The sequence below is a fragment of the Charadrius vociferus genome, unplaced genomic scaffold (assembly GCF_000708025.1).
Source record: "Charadrius vociferus isolate BGI_N301 unplaced genomic scaffold, ASM70802v2 scaffold92, whole genome shotgun sequence".
NCBI classification, from domain to species: Eukaryota; Metazoa; Chordata; class Aves; order Charadriiformes; family Charadriidae; genus Charadrius; species Charadrius vociferus.
In genome coordinates, this window is record NW_009647874.1 from 4419098 (window position 1) to 4440274 (window position 21177).

At 43.6% G+C, this 21177-nt stretch overlaps 1 protein-coding gene across 1 annotated transcript in view; it reads left to right on the forward strand.

Moving 5' to 3' along the window:
• AFF3 (AF4/FMR2 family, member 3) overlaps nt 1-21177 on the forward strand; it is a 295404-nt gene that overhangs the window by 195681 nt on the left and 78546 nt on the right. The window contains exons 9-10 of the mRNA XM_009883126.1: nt 5002-5053; nt 19711-19751. Coding sequence (XP_009881428.1) covers nt 5002-5053; nt 19711-19751 — 93 coding nt within the window. The remainder of the gene's footprint in view (nt 1-5001; nt 5054-19710; nt 19752-21177) is intronic.

The window sequence follows — 21177 nt, forward strand, 5'->3', positions numbered from 1 at the left end:
CATTGTGGTATGAGCACTTAGTTATCTGATTTTCATATTTCATCACAACTGTTTGCTTTGTGGGGTTCCTCTTCAGCTAAAATCAAAGTATTTTTCTGCTACTGAAGTTCCTTTCTTACATAATGAGCAGAAATCGCAAGTCTGTAATAAACACGGTATTCTGACTGAGATGCTGCCTAGCATCAAAATGGAACAATATACTTGATCAGATTAACACATTCATGAGATCTTTCACAAATTGCAAAGATGGTGACTTCTGAATTTATTTAAATGACAAGTGCAACATGTGTACATTCGTGTGCAGGGCTTGCAAACCATTGGCAGAGGGACACAAGGATTTTGCCCCTCATTTTCAAAACCTCTCTTGAGAATCTTCAGGGCCTCTTCTCTTGTCCTTTGATTTATGTGCCAAAAGGGAATCTCTCTAATCACAAAACAAAACCACAGAGGCATTTTTTGAGAGTTTTACAGCTCAATAAGTAATTTGCAGGGGGGGGGAGGAAAGAATTAATTAGGCCGAGGAATGTGAAACGTATCAGAGGTTAAAGTAACTCTTTCATGTGCACCAGCAGATGCAAAGGATAACTCCTGGGTGGGGCTGTGTCTTCACTGTGGAAGGAAATAGATACCCTCTCTACGTAGGGTTATGCTGGAAGGGTCTCAGACTGTCTCCAGACGTTAAAAGTTGCAACTGATTCCCAATGAGCTGTTGAAGACCACCTCCCCCAAACACTGCATGATCAACATCTCTTTCCCCAGCAGCTCTTTCACATCCATTTCTTTCAAACCCAGAAGTCTCTGATCAGGGCCCTGGCTCTACCCTCGCACTTGAAACCTGATGTTACTTTGATGTTACTTCCCAGAGGGGAAACTAGGTGTCTTCCTGCTATCCCTTGGGCTCTGGCTTGGGCTGAAGATAATTCTTGCTTAGGACTTGACTTCGCAGCAACAACAAATCAGGAAAAAAGACAGAGAAAACAGTGAAGCTGCATCTCAACTTAACCATTCCCTTGAGCAAGGTGGTTCCTGGGCAGCTCTTGATGACCTCCCATCTCAAACCCCACGTACTTTTGACCAGGAACATCTCCTGGCCCTTCAAAATGCTGAGATAAGCAGGAGTCCCACAGTGTCCCTCTGCAGTGCCCCACATGGTCGTCATCCCCCAGCAGCCTACTGCACAAACGCAGTGAGCACCCCCCAGATAAAAGAGGTCAGGCTTTCCAATAAGTTATGTAGGAGATTTGGACATGCAATCACATTGGAATTACCGGATATTGGATATCGATGCCCCCTACTTTCTGTCTATTTTCCATTACCTGTAAGTAGCCCCTTGTTCCCCTCCTTTCCTAAGGTAACTGGGTGTCCCAGCCCCCCGGGCTGAAACCCCTTAATTGGTTACTGGAGAAAGAAACCAGCTGGCTTGCTGAGGCATTTCTCGACATCGCAAACTCATCCTCATTTCCTTTCATTACATCTCTACCTGTCACGTCCTTTGCGGAGAAAGGAACAAATGCATTAATTAGAGTGCAGCAAGGGCTCCTGCCCGAGTCTCCCACCCCTCGGTGCCTCCACAACCTCACAGAGCTTTCGCTAAAAATGTGTAATTAGGTTCTGCAAAGTAACTTCCTGACCATACCCGCTCTTTTCAAGTGCAGGAGCCATAAGTGGTGTGTGTTTTTCAGAGCCACTTCAAGTACCCCATCATTTTTCTAGCTTTTTTTTTACAAAATTATATTTACTCATCTTTTTACATCAAAGCTGAATCCATTTAGAAAAATCTTTGAGCCCGTGGACAGTGTCACTTACTGGCCTGGACTTGGCGTATTTTGTGAAAGGTGTTCAGAGAATAGCTATAGATAGGCTGTGTTGAAAAGGCTGTGTTTGCACATGAGCTTCTATGTGCTTGTCCGTCCGTCCTTGTACCAGTTTGCCAGAATACATAAAGAAATTCCATCCCAAGCAGGGGTTGATTTAAACATGATCTGAAGTGCTCTGCTAACATGGGGTGTACCAAAGCTCATTCTGTGCTGAATCTGTGCCAAAGTGCTATTCAGATAAATTACAAATTAACGTAATGCCTCTTGTGAGTTTAAAGTATTTTTCTTCTCTTCTTTACTCCCTCTCTTCAAGTCGGGTCTGCTGGTCCAGCTATGGACTTTTTCTTTTAACCATCATCATTGTCATGATGGAGATGAGCTGTCGAGGAGGAGCATTCCTCAAAAGCATCCACACTCAGAATTGATCTATCTTCCTTAAGATGCTTACTGCAAACTGGAGTCCCTCTAACACAAATACCTCCTCACCCAGGGTGTGCTTCAGTCTGGGCTTTGATCGCTTGCCTGGTGTCCAAAGAGTCTCCCTCTCCAGGACTGCTGGTGGGGGAAGCTGAAGTCGACGGTGACAGTGTGTCCTGCTTTGGCTGTAGCTTTGTAGATCACGGCTGAGGCCCTCACCTGACAGTAAAAGCAGTCTGGGAACCAGTGAAGAGTTTTAGGCACAGAGATTATACCTGCACAGCTTCCGCCTTGACAAGGTAGTCCTCTACATTGGCAAGCTGTCTTAACCTGATACATCCTTGTGACAAATATATGGATCAGGCAGGCTAGATCCCACTCTAGGGAAGAAAAAGCAGGCAAATAAGCAAGCAAGCATTTTATGATGACCTGTTTTTTCCTATCCCCAGCGTTAGGAGATTGTTTGTACACTGACAGTAGTTCCAAAAGGGGCCACGAGCCCCAGGCAGGCAGTGCTTTTCTTGGAGAGCAGCACTTCTGAAATGAGAAACAGACAGGGAAAATAAAGACGGGCTAAAACATACAAGCAAGGAGAGGCTGATATGCCAGCGCTGTGGTTTCTTGTTCCTTTTGTGTGGACGCCTCATTCTTGCACTCCTGGTGCACCACCATATCTTCACTCACACCTCCACACAACCTGAAGTCTTCGAAGCATCATAGCTGCTTCTAATCAGAGACTCACAACACACATTTTTTTTATGTTGATACAAAAAGCCAGGACACTCATAAATACAAAGAGCTGCCTAGAAAATTTCATTATACACTTTTGATTTTCCAACTTTCCATTTAAATTGCTAGGTCTTAAACAATGTACTTGGCTACCACCTCACTAGCAGAATTTCACGCACTCAAACTCAAGGGAGAGCAGGCAGGGACACCCTGGGTGCTCTGCTTTTCACATAATAAGCACATCTCTCTCTGGTTAAATCACTATCAGTGCAGATTTCATCACATTTAATTACATAGCACCCAATCCCAGATCTCAGCTTTCTGTTTTCAAGCACTATTTTCTCAGGGATGCCCTAAACAGGTCTAACTTAAAAAAAAAAAAAAAAGAGCAATTATAAGATTGTTTGGATCCCTGTAAGCGGTGGAATCCAAAGCCAATGTGGATCTTGTAATGTTTATAGGAAGCTTTGCCTCTCTGACATATTTTAGCTCGTAGGAGCTATATCCCATGTCATTTGCCCACTTTCCAACAGGGCTTGTTAGCTTGGCCAGTGGCTGCATGGACATGGCCACCAGAGTTGTTGCTGACTTGGGAGATGGCAGAGTGAGCTTTTTCCTGCCTGTGGTCATATTTCCACATAAAACACGGACAAGTCTTGCTGTGAGATTGTCGAGTCCCTCTAACTCAATGGGTGTCCTATATACTTGAAGTGTCTGCATTGCCATGAGGTTTTGCTGAATTTGATATGTCAGGTTTACGGGGGAAAAATCTTGGCACAAGTAGAAGGAAACGTGGGAAAAAAGCAGGACTAGAATCTTCAAGAGATGAATTAGTGGGAGTTTCTGCTCTGACCCCCAATCCTGTTCTTATACACCTACGTTCCCCGAAAGGTACCGCAGGGAAATAGGGAAGCAGCTGTGACGGCAGCAACAGGCAGAGACTGTACATATAGCGAGGAGCTGAGGAAAGGGTGGTTAGGCTCGGTGCTCTTTTAAGACACGGCACACCATGTTGCTCGTGTAAGAATCACGCTTTTCAGGCACGCTCTTGGAAGATCTAGGCACAAGTACAAGGAGGTGGTTTGAAATTACTACATATGTCTTCTTGATATATTTACACTCCAGGGACCACCCACGTCACAGGATGTGTTAGAACTGCTCACCAAGCTTTCTTCTGGAGTTGAGACGAAATTACAGATTCTCTTTTCCCAGAACGCAAGAAAAAGTAGCAACTTTCTGAATTATTATTATTATTATTATTACGGAGGCGTTTTTTAAAAATAGGTCCCATTCTTCAAGACCTTTCAAGCACTGGGGGAAATCTTTGCACCTCTTCAACTCCTTTAAGTGCTGGTTACTTAACCCGGCTTGTAAAAAAAAATGCACGGTGGTAAGAACGAGCTCTTCTTCGTGAGCCAGTTGAAGCAAGTTGAGGAAAGGATATGGGAAGGGAGGTTGAAATCCCCATTAGAAAAGATGCATTATTTTCTATGTTTATATGACAGTGAAATCCTTGTGGGGACTCTTGTGCACTGAGACAATATATTTTAGTTTTAATTGTTTCAGTCAATGTCAATTTTACATCAAACATGCAATAAAGTAAAAATGGCCTTTGGGAAACATCACTGAAACTTATTTTGTGCTGCAGTACTGCCAGTGTAAATATCTACTTCTGTTTTGTAAGCTTAAAGCCAAATGGAGCAAAATTTTCCTTTCAGAGAGACTACTGACCTGTCAGCATCAAAAATATTATTTTTAGCATATAAAAATTGTTTGTCAGTGATTGTAATAACAAGAATCCTTGCAAAATCCATTATTACTCGAGTAAACATTTTCCCTTAGGCAGTAATAGTAGGAAATGAATTAAGTAGTTAGTTGATAGCAACTGGATAACGAAAAATTATAAAGTGTCACATCTACTGGGATAAAATATATTTTCTTTCTGTTTAAATTATTAAGTGTTTACAGTAGCTCAGAGAAAATATCAGATCTAAAGCATTTGGGTAAATTCTAATTTATTCTACTGCTTGCTTTCCAGAATGCTAGAAGATGACCTCAAGTTAAGCAGCGACGAAGAGGAGAATGACCAGGTAAGAACCAGACAACTAACATGTCACTTGTAGCATGTTTCATGTCAAGACTGAACTACTGCAAATATTTTGCTAATGCTTTTTCAAAACATACATAAAGGTTATCAAAATACATGGCAGTACTGTAACTAGAGTAACAGATGTTGCTGCTCAGAGCCAGCCCGTGTATGCTAACTGCTGGAGTGGTGGGGAACGGTCTGCAGCGCACTTGATTTATTACCTTGATGCGACCCAGAAGGTTTTTGTATCAGTCTCCTTCTGATTTGATTTTGTTTTGTTTTAAAGTGCGGCCAAGGAGGGGAGAAACAGGAATTCTGGATTAAGGGATGGGGTCAAGCCTTGCAATCATGAGGTGGCCCCAGGGATTAGCCGCTGTGCTGCTTAGGTCTTACCTGCCTAGAGCCTCGCCGGCATCGCCCCAGACCTCGCCTCTCCTCTGAGTATTTTCGGTCCTGTCTCTGAGTGGCTCATGTGTGCTAAGAAAGCTAAGGACAGCTGAGAGAAAGCCTTGGCTGTGCATTTGGTTCCCTCCATAGCACAGCAATTAGGGCACTTGCTTGGGTTTTAGCGACCCCAAACTTCCTGGCTGGGAGCAGGTACATCAGCCAAAGTTTCCCATGTGTCAGGAGAGCAGGGTTTTACTGGCAGGGGGAAGGTGTCTCCCAGTTTTTCCTTAAAACTTTGCTGTGTTTTGTCTAAATAGTTAAGTATCCACTAGAATAGGGCTGGATCTTGACTTTCCCATGGCCGGCCGAGTGCCTCGTGGCCAAGCGGTGCTATGCCACACTCTCTCCTTCTCAGTATACTGACATGGGTGATTTGGTTGGGGATGAGAGGGCAAAAGCCGCTTCCCTTCCTTATTGCAGTAAAATGCATGTCCTGTGCCTTTACTGGGGCATATGAGGGCAGTACTGCCCCTAATCGCATCTCACAGGTGGATCCAGAGTGGATATAACATGGGTTTCAAATGCGATTATTTCAGTCAAGGGTAACTGGAGCTATCTAGACTTCTGAAATTCAGGATCTTAGACAAATAATTCTAGGTATGTAGGCATGAAGCTTTTCCAGGGTTTTCTTAAACTCTTGTCATTATAAGTCTCTATTTTACAATATATTCTGAACAACAGGTAAATCAAAACCTTTTAATATTTATACTAAACGCTTATTTCATCTATTTTGAGGAAAGCTTCTTGGTGTTAAGAAGATTCAGTACATAGATTCAATTATTTACATATTTATACATTTTCTTTTTGTTTAATGTATTTCATCCTGAAACACTTCACATTTAATTACTCTTCCTGCTTGTCTAGACAGTTTAAAATACAGCGCATAGACAGCATAGGGCAAAGTAAAGTGAGGGACAGAAGGGATGTCTGAAGAATAACAATAGCACACCAAGATGCCGTGGTTTTGCAGCGAGGGGCTGGGTGGTAGAGGAGGAGAGAGCCAGCAGTCTGGAGAGACGGCTTGTCCTTTGGGTGGGAAGGGAGGTGTGATCCTGCGTAATGGATATCAGTATGGAACAGGCTGGTAAAGCCTGAGCGCTGAAACTTTTGCTTCATAACAAGCAAAAAAAGACATGTGGAAGTGTATATTGTGCAGGAAGTGAAAGAACATTAGTAGATTTAGGAGGAGAAGGGATAGTGGAAAAGTACAGCCGTTCCAGCATGCACACATGGTACCTTCAGTTTAGCGCTACCACTTCGGACTATTAATATCTTTCATGCGCTTGGATTGCTCAGTATTATGTGTGCTACGCAAGGTCTTTGCTCAGTAACCAGAGCTTTAAGGTACAGCTGATATAGCCTGGGTCTTTCGCCTCAGTGCTCGAACAAATTCTGCAGAGCCAAGACTGAGTTTGCCACCCATGCGGGAAAGCGCAGAGCTGAGATCCCATTACTCACTTTTAATCGTCACAGGCTCTAGCGTGAGCAACCTTCAGCAGTTACTTTGTGGCTTGGTCCCCTTTCCGTGTCATATTTTTTTCCGACTTGACTGTACAGATAAAAATCTCCTGGAGACACGGGCTGGCTCCTGCTATATGAAATGCTTTGCAGAACCTCAGCTGAGACCTGCAGGTTTGCTTAATGAACAATCCTAAATAACTATGCCTGCTGGATAAACAAAACACTACGTTTCCATCTACCTAGCAGGAAATAGGCCCAAAAAAAGAATAACACAGACCCCCTCTGCCAATAAATGCACAGATTACAACATGGATCTGTGTCTAAATGTCAGTGGGAGAACCCATTTCCTTTCACTTCCTAATTCTGATGCTCTTTAATCTCAGATCTCCTCTTGAGCTCCGGAACAGGAAAGAGAGAAATCAAAGGTGAAGGGATAGGAACACTACATGAGTGATTCCCAGATACTCCTTATGTAATAAATTAACCTTTGAGCAATCAGACTTATTTTTGTCTAATTTCTCAAAGAACTGAGGGTGAGTGGTACAAGAACCGGGCAGCTTTTCATTTTGCTAATTTCTGAACAGGGAGGAACTTTAGGGGAAAAGCTTTGAAAACTTCGGAGGAGATTTTGTGTTTGCATCTGAAATCGCCGAGCAGCGAACGGAGAGTCTCTGAAGCGGTGCAAAGGGGGACAGGTGCTCCTGCACTCCCAGGGCTGGCATTTGGAGGGCTGTGACTGACCCAGGGAACGTGAGCCATGGATGAGGGAGGCCAAATGCAAGACAGAGGCATGATTAAGTGCTTCAGGACCCACAGTGGGCAAGGCATTCCCAACCCTTTCCTCTGTGTCAGCAATTAAGGTAGTGAGATTCACCGACCCAGGAGAGGCAAAAGAGGCTGGGTTTGAGCTGAGTGTGTGTGCGCCCACAGTAATTACATTATCCACACATATTAGTCTCTTAATTTTAATTACATAAATGTATTTTTCCTCTTTAATGAGCATAGTTTATCCATTTAAACTGATCATTTTAATTTTACAGGCAGTGATCATAGGATCTAATATGCAGAGGGAAAATTTCCTGTTGGCATATTTTACATCACACAGATTGAAGAAAATACACTTTTTAATCCCCAATCAATATCTGAAGAGCATGCAATTAACAGATACCAAGGTAGTTAACATAAATCTGCAAGTTAAAGAGCCAATTCATTTTGATTTATAACACATAGAGTAATAATTTCATCATCATCTCTCCCAGAAAGCATCTGAAGCTTTGTAGCATGAAGATGTCAAAATTGTACTTAAGATTGTTCAGAGTACTGAATTGTAGTGGTTATTGCCTTTTGGTTCCTTGAAGTGTGGCATAGCACATGAAACGGTCCCCATTATAATACCCTGCTCTTCTCCGTAGAGGTCACTGGATAACTTAAATCAGTCTTGGGTGAAATATTAAAAGGAGATTGTCAATTGTAATACGAACAATTCTCTCTCCCCTCCCCCCTCCTCCCCCCGCTTGTCCCTTTACAATATGAAAATTCTCTAATAGAAAGTAGTTCCTTTAAGGGGAAAAAGATCCCTGGCATCATTTGTGCAATTCATGTCAATCAATAGCCAAATAAATTAACTGACTGGTACGCATACATGGAATAATAATCTAACATATTTTTGCAACCCAAGTCTGCTTCCTTGTATGCATTTTTTCTGCGCGGGATCAGGTTGGTTGCCGCTGAAGTTTTGTGGCTGCGAAAATTTATTACCCACAGAGTCAATCTGCATTCTGGCTGCCAAGTCTGAATAAATAGAGTCATTGTGCTTGTCTGGAATATGTAACCAAAGTTCATCCAGTCAGCTTGACTTTCACATCCCATGGGATTCATAAAAGCCAACACCCTGGTATGTGCTCTTGATTCCTGCCAAAATTTTGTAAAATTGTATAAACAGAAGTTGAAGAAGCAATCAAAACACACTCCCAGGGACATGGCTCCGCACTCCAGCCCCTGCTGTATCTCGAAAGGAAAGACCCAACTTTAGTACTTTTTTTATTATTATTATTTTAAATAATCACATGACTATCCTCCTGCAGCAGCAGGTAAATACAGGAGCTGAAGACACCCTCAGCGTACAGTGCACAGGGAGGCACCGAACAATCCTCTCGGGTTCATTAATTGTGCTTATGTGCCCTGCACCAAAGGAAGAGAGAAGGAAGCGTTTGCCTGCAAGTGGCTGCCCTCCTTAAGAAGGGATGGGGACAGGATGGCCGTGCAGGGCCTGAGCAGTGTGAGTGAAACCGGCCCCACTGCAGGCAAGCCAAGACAAACAGAAAGCCGTGTCCCTTCACAGGAGACCTCAGGCGAAGAGCAGCCCTGAGAAAGTTCACCAGAAACACATTCAGCACGGTGAAATAAAAGTCTCGGCAGCCTGGTCTGGCTCACCACACAGAGCCCCACAGGGTGACAGCAGCCCACCCAGCCCAGCACCCTCCTGGGGGTCCAGGGGCTGTCCCCTGCCCACAGCAGCCTGGGGACAGCCAGGGTGAGCTGCTGGCCCCAGGAGACCCATTGATGCTCCAGTATCACTCTGGCCATTGCTGAGCTGGGAAGCTTGAAGCTAATTCAAGTTGCACCCACAGCTCCAATGGGGACATATGTGCTTATGTTTCCTCCTCATCACATATATGCTGAGGGATGCCAGGGCTCAGCGCTGGAAAGGCATCTTTCTGGCAGGATTGTCTGCAGCACAAGAATTTAGGACCAGCCAAAACCATCTTGTCACTGCAAGAGGACAAAAGTCCATCTATGGGGCCAATGCAAATTGGTGTGGCCATGTCCCTACATAAATAGCATTAGGAAATGATTTATTTTTTTAAGTCATAAAATCATGCTTCATTTCTTTAACAGTAGCCAGAAACAAGAGACATAGAATGCATTTAAAGACAATCTTTTTAATTAACTGTAGGACTTTCCTCTCTCATTTCTGCAGATAGACTGAAAATCAACAAAGAAATAAAAATTATCCTGAAATGAATGGTGATGCGTACACCTTCTTTCAGAAGGAATAACTTTTAATAGAGTTTATATAAGCAGTACTTCTGCATATGAAATGTAATATTCCAGCTAATTTGAAGCATTCTGTAATGAATTTTGAAACAAATTGAAAAAGGGGCAAAGTGGCTACAAGCTTTCTTTCCGTAAGACCTCCCCTGCTAGGACTGCGCTTTCTGAAGTCGAAGATCAGCCAAGCAGAGCGCAGAGTCAGGTACATCTAGAGAGAAGAGTTATATTGGGCAAATTACAACATGCCACTGCATAGCCCTGATCATCATTAGAACTATTTTTAGGCAGTGCTAATTGCGTTCACATATGCCATGTCCGAATATTTTAACCACATTAAGTCATTTTAGTGTTGTGCTCACGTCTTCATCACTGCAATACTTGATGCTTGATCAGAAGGGAAAATGAGTGGAAAAGGAGATGAGAGCACTCAGCCCTGGGAAAAAAAAAAAAAACAAAAAACACAGAGCCTGCATCATTGCTGCAAATGAATTTCTCTCTCAAAAAGTGCCCTGATAAACTTGGGGGAGGAAAAAATCTTTCTGATGAGAAATTTCTCACTCCACCAAGCACAGGAAACTTATTTCATGAAGTCTGGCCACGTGCGAGTCTGCAACCAAAAGTGCACAAAGCAGAGATAAGCAAAAGCAGAAAAACTAACTTTTGGGTTAAGGAATGGCTGGAACCTTAGGTGGTTTTATACTTAATCCAAATGCTCTGCTCAGCCCTCTGTTACTATAACATGAGTGTGTTTTCAGACTGGAGGAGTAGCCACAGTAACAGCCCTACTGAACTCAGCTAAGTCCATTATTTCCTGTGTATTAGAGAAGCAATCCTTTTGGTATCCAACTTAACTAAAATTCAGAGTGAGACTTAAGCCAGCTGAGCCACGCTTTTTTTTGTGGTTTGCCAGCTCTGATTTTAAAATCTCTGTGACATCTAAATTTGCACTTTCACCAGGCATGACAAGAAGACCAAGACTGCCTCACTGAAACTGTCAGATGAAACAAAATAAGAGCTCAGTCTTGTCCTGCCAAACTTGGCTCACATCACTGCCTATCTTACAAAATCAGATTCAATGTCTGTCATGCACTGGCAGGCAGGATCAAGCTCTAAATTTGAATGTCACCACCATGAATGACAGTGAAAGAGGTTAGAGATCAGCTTGGCTCCTGGACATGCGCAAAATTTGTGGACATTCAAACCCAGCACTCTGATCTCTGATCCTCAGTAGCAAAACTCTAAAAATAGACTGGAAAACAAACTTAAGATGCAAGGGCATCTTCCTTGTCTTTTCATGTGGATGCCATGACTAAGCTAAGTTTTAGCTCCAGCAGATCTCCCAAACTTGCCCTTTTCCACTGGTATCACCTCTTTCAAAGTCTAACAGTTTCTCTCTGTATCTACTGTAACTTCTTTAATCCCATATTCTTGAAATCTTTGGTTAGGTTTTTTTCCCCTTGTGAACTGGAATTACTGTATGAACATCTGTTTTGACTGGCATGGGAACATATCCCGATGCAATCAATTCAGCAGCGCTGGCTGATTTGGGCCATAAAGATGGATTAGGTCCCACACCTGCAGGCTGGCTTTCCCTTGTCCCTGTGTCTCATGCACCCATCAGCCCACATGTCGCTCCTCCCTCTGCAGAGAGTCCTCGGTGAAGCCAGCCACCGTGCCTGAGCCTTCGTCCCGCTCAAGCGTGGCCGCAAAGCGTCTGTTTGCCTTCAGGCAAATTCATTCCAGCGTGCCTGTAAGAGAACGGTTAAATAACCAGCAGTCACAAATAATTTAGAGCACAAATTAGTGTCGTTTGTAATATTGCAGCTATTAAAAGCTGTAAGAGGAGAACATACCCCACTTGTATCTCTCTCACACATGCGTGCACGCACACGACGCGGACTCCCAGCCTCTCTAGGAGCTGCCTGTTGCCCTCTGCAAGGCAGAAGGTCAAGTTCACTGCGCTCCCCTTGGCCATTCAGCTCGGGCTGAGGTGGTGTCAGCATGAGGAGCTGTGTGAAGGAGATGCGGCGCACAGAGACGGATGACAGCAGAAACAGAGAAAGAGGCCGCTGAGAGCATGTCAGAAAACAAAAGGAACATGAAAAGGGAAAGGGATTAAGGGAATAAAAATGAAATTAATGAAGAAAATAAATTGAGGGGAAAAGGACATGATAAAGGGAGTAGCAGCTGTATTAGAACGTGATAAGGAATACGGAAAAAGAGCCAGCAGCCAATCCATCAAAACTAGCATTTAAGAAGAAGGGACTGGGGAACCATTGCTACAGTTTCTCCTGCACCTAGGATGAAATCTCTCTCCTCTGAAGTCTGCGGGAGTCTAGCCACTGATTTCAATCAGCCTAGGATGTTATCCCCTGTCTTCTTTTTTATTTCCTAGCCCAATCCAAGTAGATACTTGGGTTGTAGCAAATGCATCATAGTCGATTGACATAGCACCTCCCTGGGCAGAGTTACCACTATTTGGGGAATTTAGGCTTGTATTTCCCCTATTTTCACATATATGGGCTTTTGGAAAAATTCTATTTTAATTTCTGAGCTTTCAGACTTCCCAATAAATCTTGTAAAGCCTGTGGCACAACACTGACAATTTTTGCCTGCAATTTCCTAAGTGTAAGCGGCACTTCACCCAAGTTACCTTTTCCTGGATAAGGAGACTACTTCGGTGGAGACAGAGGAAGTTTCCCAAGGTGACTGCTGCTTCGCTTGCAATGACTGAGACCTTCCTCCAGTGTCATTGGAAATTAACCATTTTATTAATGTAAAGTATGAAGGACTTTCCTTTTGCTCATCTCCACTGAAAAAGATTAAGCGCATCTGCTTTGAAACCCTGTGTTGTTGTTGGGGCCAGACTGCAGGAGAAATCTGAACAGATGCAGGCCAGAAGACTCAACATTTACAGATATATAAAATTCTCTGTCTGGTTAATACCCATGCTGATTATACAGTAATTTGGAGATCCAAATCACTTAACAAGTATTAACTACTTAATACAATGCCCCTGAGAGGTATTTAGGTAGAGCTAAGCAAGAGTTATTATCTCTGTAGAACTGACAGAGAGACCGAGGCTGAGATGTGGCCTGTTTGAAGCCAACGGCAAGTCAGCTGCAAAGCTAGGATTAACGCTTGGGTCTTTCACTCCCAGGTGCCATGTTCAAGTCACTAGGCTGTGCTGCCCCTGAAGATTAATAAGGATTAATGGGCAAAGCAGAGGAGAAAGAACAATGTACGCCAGAAATATAAGAATAAAACTCCAGGGTGAGAAATGGATACTGAGGTGTTGAAAGGCCTGGAGAAATCATGAAATCCAGAAAGAGTTTTATAGTTTCTTAAAAGATGTGGCTCTGATGATAACCAACTCCAAAAGGGGAAGGAAGGGAGACCCTTTTAAGTCTTACAGCCTGTAAATCTTAAGTAAATATCAACCAGACAGTGAAAATCACATTCACACATTTATATTGCAAATTTACAGAGAAACACTCAAGCTGCAGTTTACAAGTGATTTCAAATCCCTCAGAAATCCACACTGGAAAGCAATCCTCCAACAAAGCCCCTAGGAACAGCGAGGAGTACAGAATAATGCAGTGAGAGAAGGCACATTAGGAATCACTTACGATAAATTGCCTGACCTGAGCTCCTCGGGCGACTTCTTGTTCTCACGGGCATTTAAACAGGGCAAGTCTGTCAGTGCGAGAAGGTTTCATTACCTCTGTTTTGAGCCCTGATGAGAGCATCATTGCAACAGTGTGCAGCTCTGCACTTTTCAAGAACACCAAAAACTGAAGAGGGCTTCAAGACAGGGGAGAAGGATGCCTTATGTGTACGGAAAACATGCCTTGGAGTGACAGACAACTGTGCAATGAACTGAGCTTGTCTGAAGCAGGGGTGGTGGCCGGCGTGATCACAGTCTATAAACGTCTGTGCAGGGAGCGGAGCTGTGAGGCTGGAAGGCAGCTCTGTCTCACAGGCAAAGGTATAACTTCCAGTGCACGAAGGTGCCTGTAAACAGAGTTGGACTAAACTCACAGCTTAACACAGAAGGTGAAAAACCATACCTGTGGTTGGACTGAGGTGCATTCACCAACAGAGGGTTATCCAGAAGTTTTACTCTAGGTCCACAACGGCTCCCAGATCTGAAGCAGAAAAATAAGCTGTGGAGACTCCTGTGGCCCAAGATATGGCATGCAGTCAGGTTGTGCCCTTCACAAAATTTTCTTCCTGGCTTCGCTAGTTTAGGAATAAGCTGCATTTAAACTAAAACGAAACAAAACCTTAGGAAATTAAAAAAGAATCAACATGGAAGGCATAAGAAGAGTGAAGCATGAAAGAAGACAGATATAGAAGTATTTGTTCTGGTCCGGTTCCCAAATGGCAGTATAGACTAACGACATCTTTCCTTAACCCTGGCTTGGAAAAAGCGCACCTACAGCTCACTAACTGCAGTCCAATATGGGGTGACATCCAGCAGTCTGTGTGGTTGCTCATATGGGAGATACTCACTTAGAGCATAAATGGTTCGCTGCACAGTTCCAGGGCAACACCTACCACCCTAGGAAGACAAACAAGATGCTCTGGAAGCAATGCAATAATGCAATTTACTCATGCACAGGTAGGATGCATTGTTACACTGTCACTGAAGAAATGGTTCAAATTCTCACCTTATGTACACTTGTGCCATCTCAGTGAAGTCTCTGGTATAACTGGTGTAACTCCATCTAATTGCTGTAACTGAGCTCTCTCGTGATAACAGCAATTCATCCACAGGACAGAAAAAAAAATGGAAAAAAAAATATGTCTGAATCTGCCAATGGCCAATTTATTGGCTTTTATTTGCCAACGTGTGCTGTGGGTGAGGTATAGGAAAATGTATCCACGGTCAGCCTGTAGTGTTTGCCTCCAAGACACTCTTCCAAGCCCAGCAGAACATTCTGCAGTTGTTCTCATATGCTTCTTATCCAAAAATGCCTTCATGCCCAGCAGTTCAAGAAGCAATTCTGTTCCAACCAGATTAAGAAAAGGAAGAAAAAAAAAAAAGAAAAAAAAAAGAGGGATTTCTGGGGACCACTCTTAAAACTCCTATATCTCCAGCTCAATATCTGTATTCAACCCGTTCTGCTCACTGCTCAGTCCCAATTACAATGAACGAGCTCGCTGCTCAGTCCCAATTACAATGAATGTATTTAATTTCCTCTTTGATTTCCCTTCAACAACAGATTGCAACTTGTGACACTTCAAGTAATTTTGGTAGCTCATTTAACACACACTGAAACCTGAATATCTGCTGATTATGTTCCCAAGCTCTGGCTCATTGCAATAAAGGATGGAGAAAGGAGATGCAATCTCTGGAGATTGAGAACCTGAACATGATTACTGCTGGATGAAAACTTGTTTTGTCCCGGTAGTCTTGGGGTACAGCTAGAATCTTTCATGAATGATTAACGAACTATATGCAGATCAATGAAACTCTGCCCTAAATGTATCCGTAACCAACTTACTTGGGGGGCAAAGAAGTCTAACCAGCCAGTATCCTGTAATTTACAACTCTTGATGTCGTGAAAAGGAGTAATTCATCTCGTTTACTGTGGCTGGTTTCTCAAGCCCAGGTACCTGAGTCACCTAAGTGATTTTTTTTCCCCTTTCCTGCTTCCTACTCAGCATTAAAGTTACTATGTTGTGGGTTGACCTCCAATATCCGTGTTCATATTGAGGAGAACCTTCCTCCATCAGTAACCCCACTGATTCTAAGAACTGAGAATTCAGGATTATACTAATTATTGGTGAACACATTGAAGTATAACTCAACCACCTATCTAGAGAATATTAAGCTTCCCATAAAGCACTTTTTAGTGCTAAGTCTTGGAGATCTTTAAATTCTGCCAGCAACATCAAACTTCAAAATTATTCCTTATCCCTAATTTCTATAACCAGCGTAGTCACTTACTTCCAGGAATAATAAAGACTGTAGAACATATTCTCATCTTTCTTGATGGATGATGAGTTGGCCTTAGTAAAGTTGCTAATGATGTAAAATAAAATGCAAATTAAATAGCACAATCAAAATCAAGCTATTAAAAAAAATAGTCATGCAGGCAGTATATGATACTAACTACCACCCTTTTGCTTACATTGTTACATAGATAATACCAGCATATTAGAAACATAATAAATCACAGAAAGCTGTTTCTCTAGCCCAGAGTTTCTCAAACTATGGGTCACGACCCTCCATGGGGATCCATGAATGAGTTTGAATGAGGTCACAAAAAAACTGTTAGCAAGAAGCAAGGGCAGATTTTTCCCCCTAAGTTGAGCAGCCCAATCCTCTAGCAGGGGAACAAGAGAGCAGACTGTAATTACTAGCTGCAAGTATTTATACTTGCTAGGGAACTGCTAACTACTTTTAATTACAACAGCTCACTTTCTCCAGGAAAGGGGAGCAATATAGGCAAGAATTAAAATTGCAGATAGTTGCTAACTGACTTTCATTGCAGGCAATAGATCTGTTTCCCCAGGGAGGAAGAGTAAACTTGCAACTGGATCTTATTCCCCCATCGTTTAGAAATGGGGCCATTACCAACTCAGGGGGTCACACAAATATGCAATCAACAGGGTTGTATTTTCAAACCATGTAAGAAAGAAATCAATAGTCTCATTTATAGAATATGCAACCACCAAGCAAAGAGTTAGGTGCCCCATGCAATCTGCATTGCATCCTGGTGAAGAAGGACGTTTATTAAAGGACTTAAAATGAGAAGCTAATTGAAAAAGTAGAACGATCGCAGTGAAAAGCACTTGTATGTTTCTCTCTGCTGCCTTGCCTGTCATCTGAACCCACTTTCTTGCCCAGAGTAGATCGCCTTTTCAAAGCTGTCAACAACTGGATGTACCAAGATGGAAACTGAAGATCGGTGCTTGAGGCCGCAGTCCCACACTGCATGGCCTGGCTTGGTTAGCACTGATGAGAGTCCTCTCCTCTTCCCTCCTGAGGGCAGCTTTCATCAAGACTGGAAGACAAAGTATCCAGCTCTTCTCCCTCTCTCAAAATTAGGGATTTTAGGGAAATACAAGAGTGATATGCATCCCACATCTTCATGTTAGGGGCTTTTAGTGTCACCACTTGAGGTCTCTGTAAGGAACATGACGCCTGTGGCTACAGAGCAGCCTGTGTTCTTCAGTGCCCTCTGGCTATTGCAGCCACCAGGTACCTTGCTCCAGGTCCCCAGAAGGGAATGAGAGCCGTATCAGGTGAAAGCAACTTTACTGGCAGACATCTCAGCAGCGAGGGTCTCAGCTGCACAATGCCCCACAGTCCCCTTCCCATTCTCACACCGCACCCTGCGATGTGACACCCTCTCCCTGGGGAAGCAGCTCAGAGAAGAAATCCAGTTTGCAAATAACCTAGGGGAAAAAAAAAAAGAAAAAGAAAACATGGAAAAAGTCTTATTTTTCAGCTGGATCAGTCTCCCAACCTGTTGCATCGCACAACCACAAGAGCACCTGTGGTGGCCTGAGCCAAGAGTGGGGAACATTAAAAGTGGTTTAATCGGCACTGCCACGTAGTTGTGAGGGAAAGCCTAGCCCTGACTGCTGGCAGGAATGAAGAAGGAGAGGTGACCTGAATGGTGTCTACACAACTTGGCCTTGGAAAAGAGCTCTGATAGTGAGAGGAAGCTCCTGAGTTTTGGAGACAAAAGCATAACACAGCACAGGGGTCAGCATCAAAGCTGGGCAGCTCAAAACTCAAGATGGACATAGCTTCCTGCTAGTGATGGTGATTAGACACGGGAGGAGATGAACTTGCATTGGCCCAGGGCGTTAAAGATGAGATTAAGGCATAAGACCTCCATTTTGAGCCTCTCCTGCGTTTGATGAAAGTGTCATAACAAGCCCCTTGCAGAGGAGAGAGCAAAAGTGGTGCCAGTGCAGAACTGCAGAACTGCTCCCATCAAGGCCTGCCCCGTACCCAATGGCCTGGACAGCGTGGACAGGGTTGTATCCAAAGTGTGTGCAAATAGGATGACCTGCTGGATAAAGTGAAAAATACCAGGCTCCCCATATTGTTTTCCTAACATTAAAACCAGCACATTCATGCTATGGGCGTGCTCCCACTCCCACTGTAGACTGTCAATGCGAAGGAAAAACCTCTCCTGTGAGCCATGCCAGCCACAGGGGATGCAGCATAGCCCTTGTCTCCTGACAATTTGCTATGTGATACTCAGCAAACTACTTTTCCCTAAGGAACCCAGGAGGCCCAAATTATTCAAGAAGGTTCCCTGAGCAGAAGTCCTGGCTCCAAAATCAAGTTGAAACCCTTCCCAAAGCATTTCTACACTCCTGTCAGATCTGCAGGGATCCACTCAGGGGTTCTTTTCACACATTTCTGTGAAACACTCTGTAACTGCAACCACAAGTCAGGTTTTATCAAGTTTTTCTTTGCAGCCTGTCAGCAGCATTTTGACTAGCCAGAAAGGTTACCTCCATGCCAGGCCAGGTTGGATGGGGCTTTGAGCAACCTGGTCTAGTGGGAGGTGTCCCTGCCTGTGGAAGGGAGGTTGGGACTAGATGATCTTTAAGGTCCCTTCCAACTTAATCCATGCCATCATTCTATGCCCTCTGGTGCTGAGCAGGATGCCTGCAAGCCGTGTGGCTTGTTCAGGAGTAGGGATGCAGCCCCCAGCAGCCTAAGAAGCTAGGGAGAATGGTTTCAGAACATATCTACCAGTAACTGCAAGGAGAAAATCAGCGTTTAATTCCCTGCCCCTGGACTCTCCATACTGCTGAGCTTTGTGTCCCCTCTGTGCCAGGTGAGGCACAGCCTGGACAGGTATGGCTGGGAAAGGGATGCTCTGGGCAGCTCCAAGTAGAATGGAGGCTTTAGAGTAGATTTAAAAAACATTATGGATTTCATCTTTGCTTCGCAGCTGGTTACTGTGCCGAAGCCATGAATCACACCACTTGAAGTGATTGAAGGAGGGGAAAGAATAATAATAATAAAGTGGCAAACTAGCTCAGGGATAGGCTTGGGAGTCCTATTAAACTTGAGAGGCTACGATTTCTATTCCCAGAACTGCTGGTTAACACAAGAACAAGCACCATGCTTCCCCACCCCATCCAAAGCGTTGTACTAGGCAAAAACTGAGGAGCAAACCAGCAACAGGTCAAATCTGCACTGTGTAGTCAAAAGTTGCCAGCAGATTAATATGGCAGCGCTCATGAAAAGTCTGCAGCAGCTCTGGCAAGCTTTGCAGAATTTATAATTATAGCTACGGGCTTCATCGCAAAAGGAACCAAATATGTGATGTTTGTTTCTGTGGAAGAATGGGAGGAGACTAATGGTAAAGGAGAGGGAGTGGGAGTGCGGAAGCGGGGAGAGGGGAAGGCAGAGAACCGAGCCCTGCCGAGGTTTCAGGGACCCGCAGAAAAAATCGTCTAAATAGAGTAGTTCAGACCTCAAATACCGTGCAGTGCTTTGACAATCTTCTGGTTTATGGCATACTTAACAAAGTGTTCTTACGTTTACTAGGCTGGAATGTCCATTTGACTATAGACTCTCTGCTACTTTGCTCTTACTTTAACATTTTGGACACGTGACAAAAATGTGTGTAACGCATTTTTTAAAGTGTTGATTGTGCTCGTAATTTTCAAGTCAGAATATAAAATAAACATCTCTGCCCTTTCTTCCAGCAGGCAGCACAGAGATCTGCTCTCCGCGTTCTATCTGACAGGTACATTTTGTCATTTTTATGAACTATAAATTGCTTTATGAAACGTTGAGCCCTATTTATTGTGGCATATAACTCATAATCGGATTTTGTCCCCAAAGTATCTGTGAACTGGGATGTTAAACATTTTGCATGCTTGGATTTGTCATGCATGTGTAGAGTTTATTACTGCAAAAATCACAGTCTTGTTGTATTTCATACAGAGTATGCAGAATCCCTTGTTGTGATACCAAACGAGAGATAAGAAACTTACTGGAGAAGGCATGAATGATGCAGTAAATTCTGAGCTTTAGAGTTTGCTGAGATATATCTGAGCTCATTTTTCAGCAATAAGTACTTCATTTATTCCGAGATGTTCTCTTTTGACTTTTTCCAAATCCTTTCCCTGGGAATTAGTCTTCTTTTGATGAGATTCTCTGTACGTTTTATGCACAAAAACAATGCCCTTTTTTACCCCTTAAGTTTTGAGGGATTGGTATTTTGGAGGAATTTAATTCATTTTTTCACTTTTTCTGGAACTGCAGCAGTGCTCCAGGCAGATAAGCAGGGGACCAAATCCTCAGACAGTGTTCAGGTTTTACTCAGCTCTTTTTCAAGCAAAACTCCATTAACTTCAGTGGGAAACTTGCCCAAGTGAGGAATTCAGGATTTGGGCCATAGTAAATGTTGTAGTTGGGCCATAGGTCTGCACAGGTATTTACCTTAAATGACTTTTATGAAAGAGGATTGATTGAAATATAAGGTAGCTTTCTAAGACGGTCCTGATTTCTTTTCCAGTTTTGGGAACGGGGGGAGGGAAGGGGGAGGAGAGACTGTACATTTTAGTGCCTGTGAAAAAGAACTAGCAGATTTACATTTATCCACAAATGAGGTACTGTGTCATGCAGGCTGACACAGAGTAAATTTCCCCATGCCTTGTTGGCAGCCCCCTCTGCTCCGTCTGGCCCCCCGCCCCCCGCCTCCCTGGGAATAAGCGGTAATTGACTCTGGAAGCCAGCTCAGGCCAGGATTTCTCCAGAGCAGAGCCTGTCACTTAGGCTGAATTATATGTTGTGCATGGATGAATAACATTTCTCTCTGCTCTGAGGCTAAGACCGCCAAAATTATTGACCTTCCCCCCCCTCCCCAAGTTTACAAACACCGTTTTGTTTAGAATCCCCCCCAAAACCCCCAGGAAAAAAATTCCCAACTTGAAATGTATGGGATGCGGGTGAAATTGCTGGTGCGGTTTTAGGGTACACAAGTATTTGCTGTAACTGGGACAAATGCAAAAAGAAAGAGGAGTCAAAGTGAGCATTATGCCCCTCTCCCTGGAGGTGGGCAGGCTTGCCCCTGAGGCAAAGCAGCTTTTGCACTTCGTGGGGACAATAGCGTGACCAAAGAAAATGTGGTGGGATTTTTTTCTCAGCATCCTTCTCCTGGGCTGAGT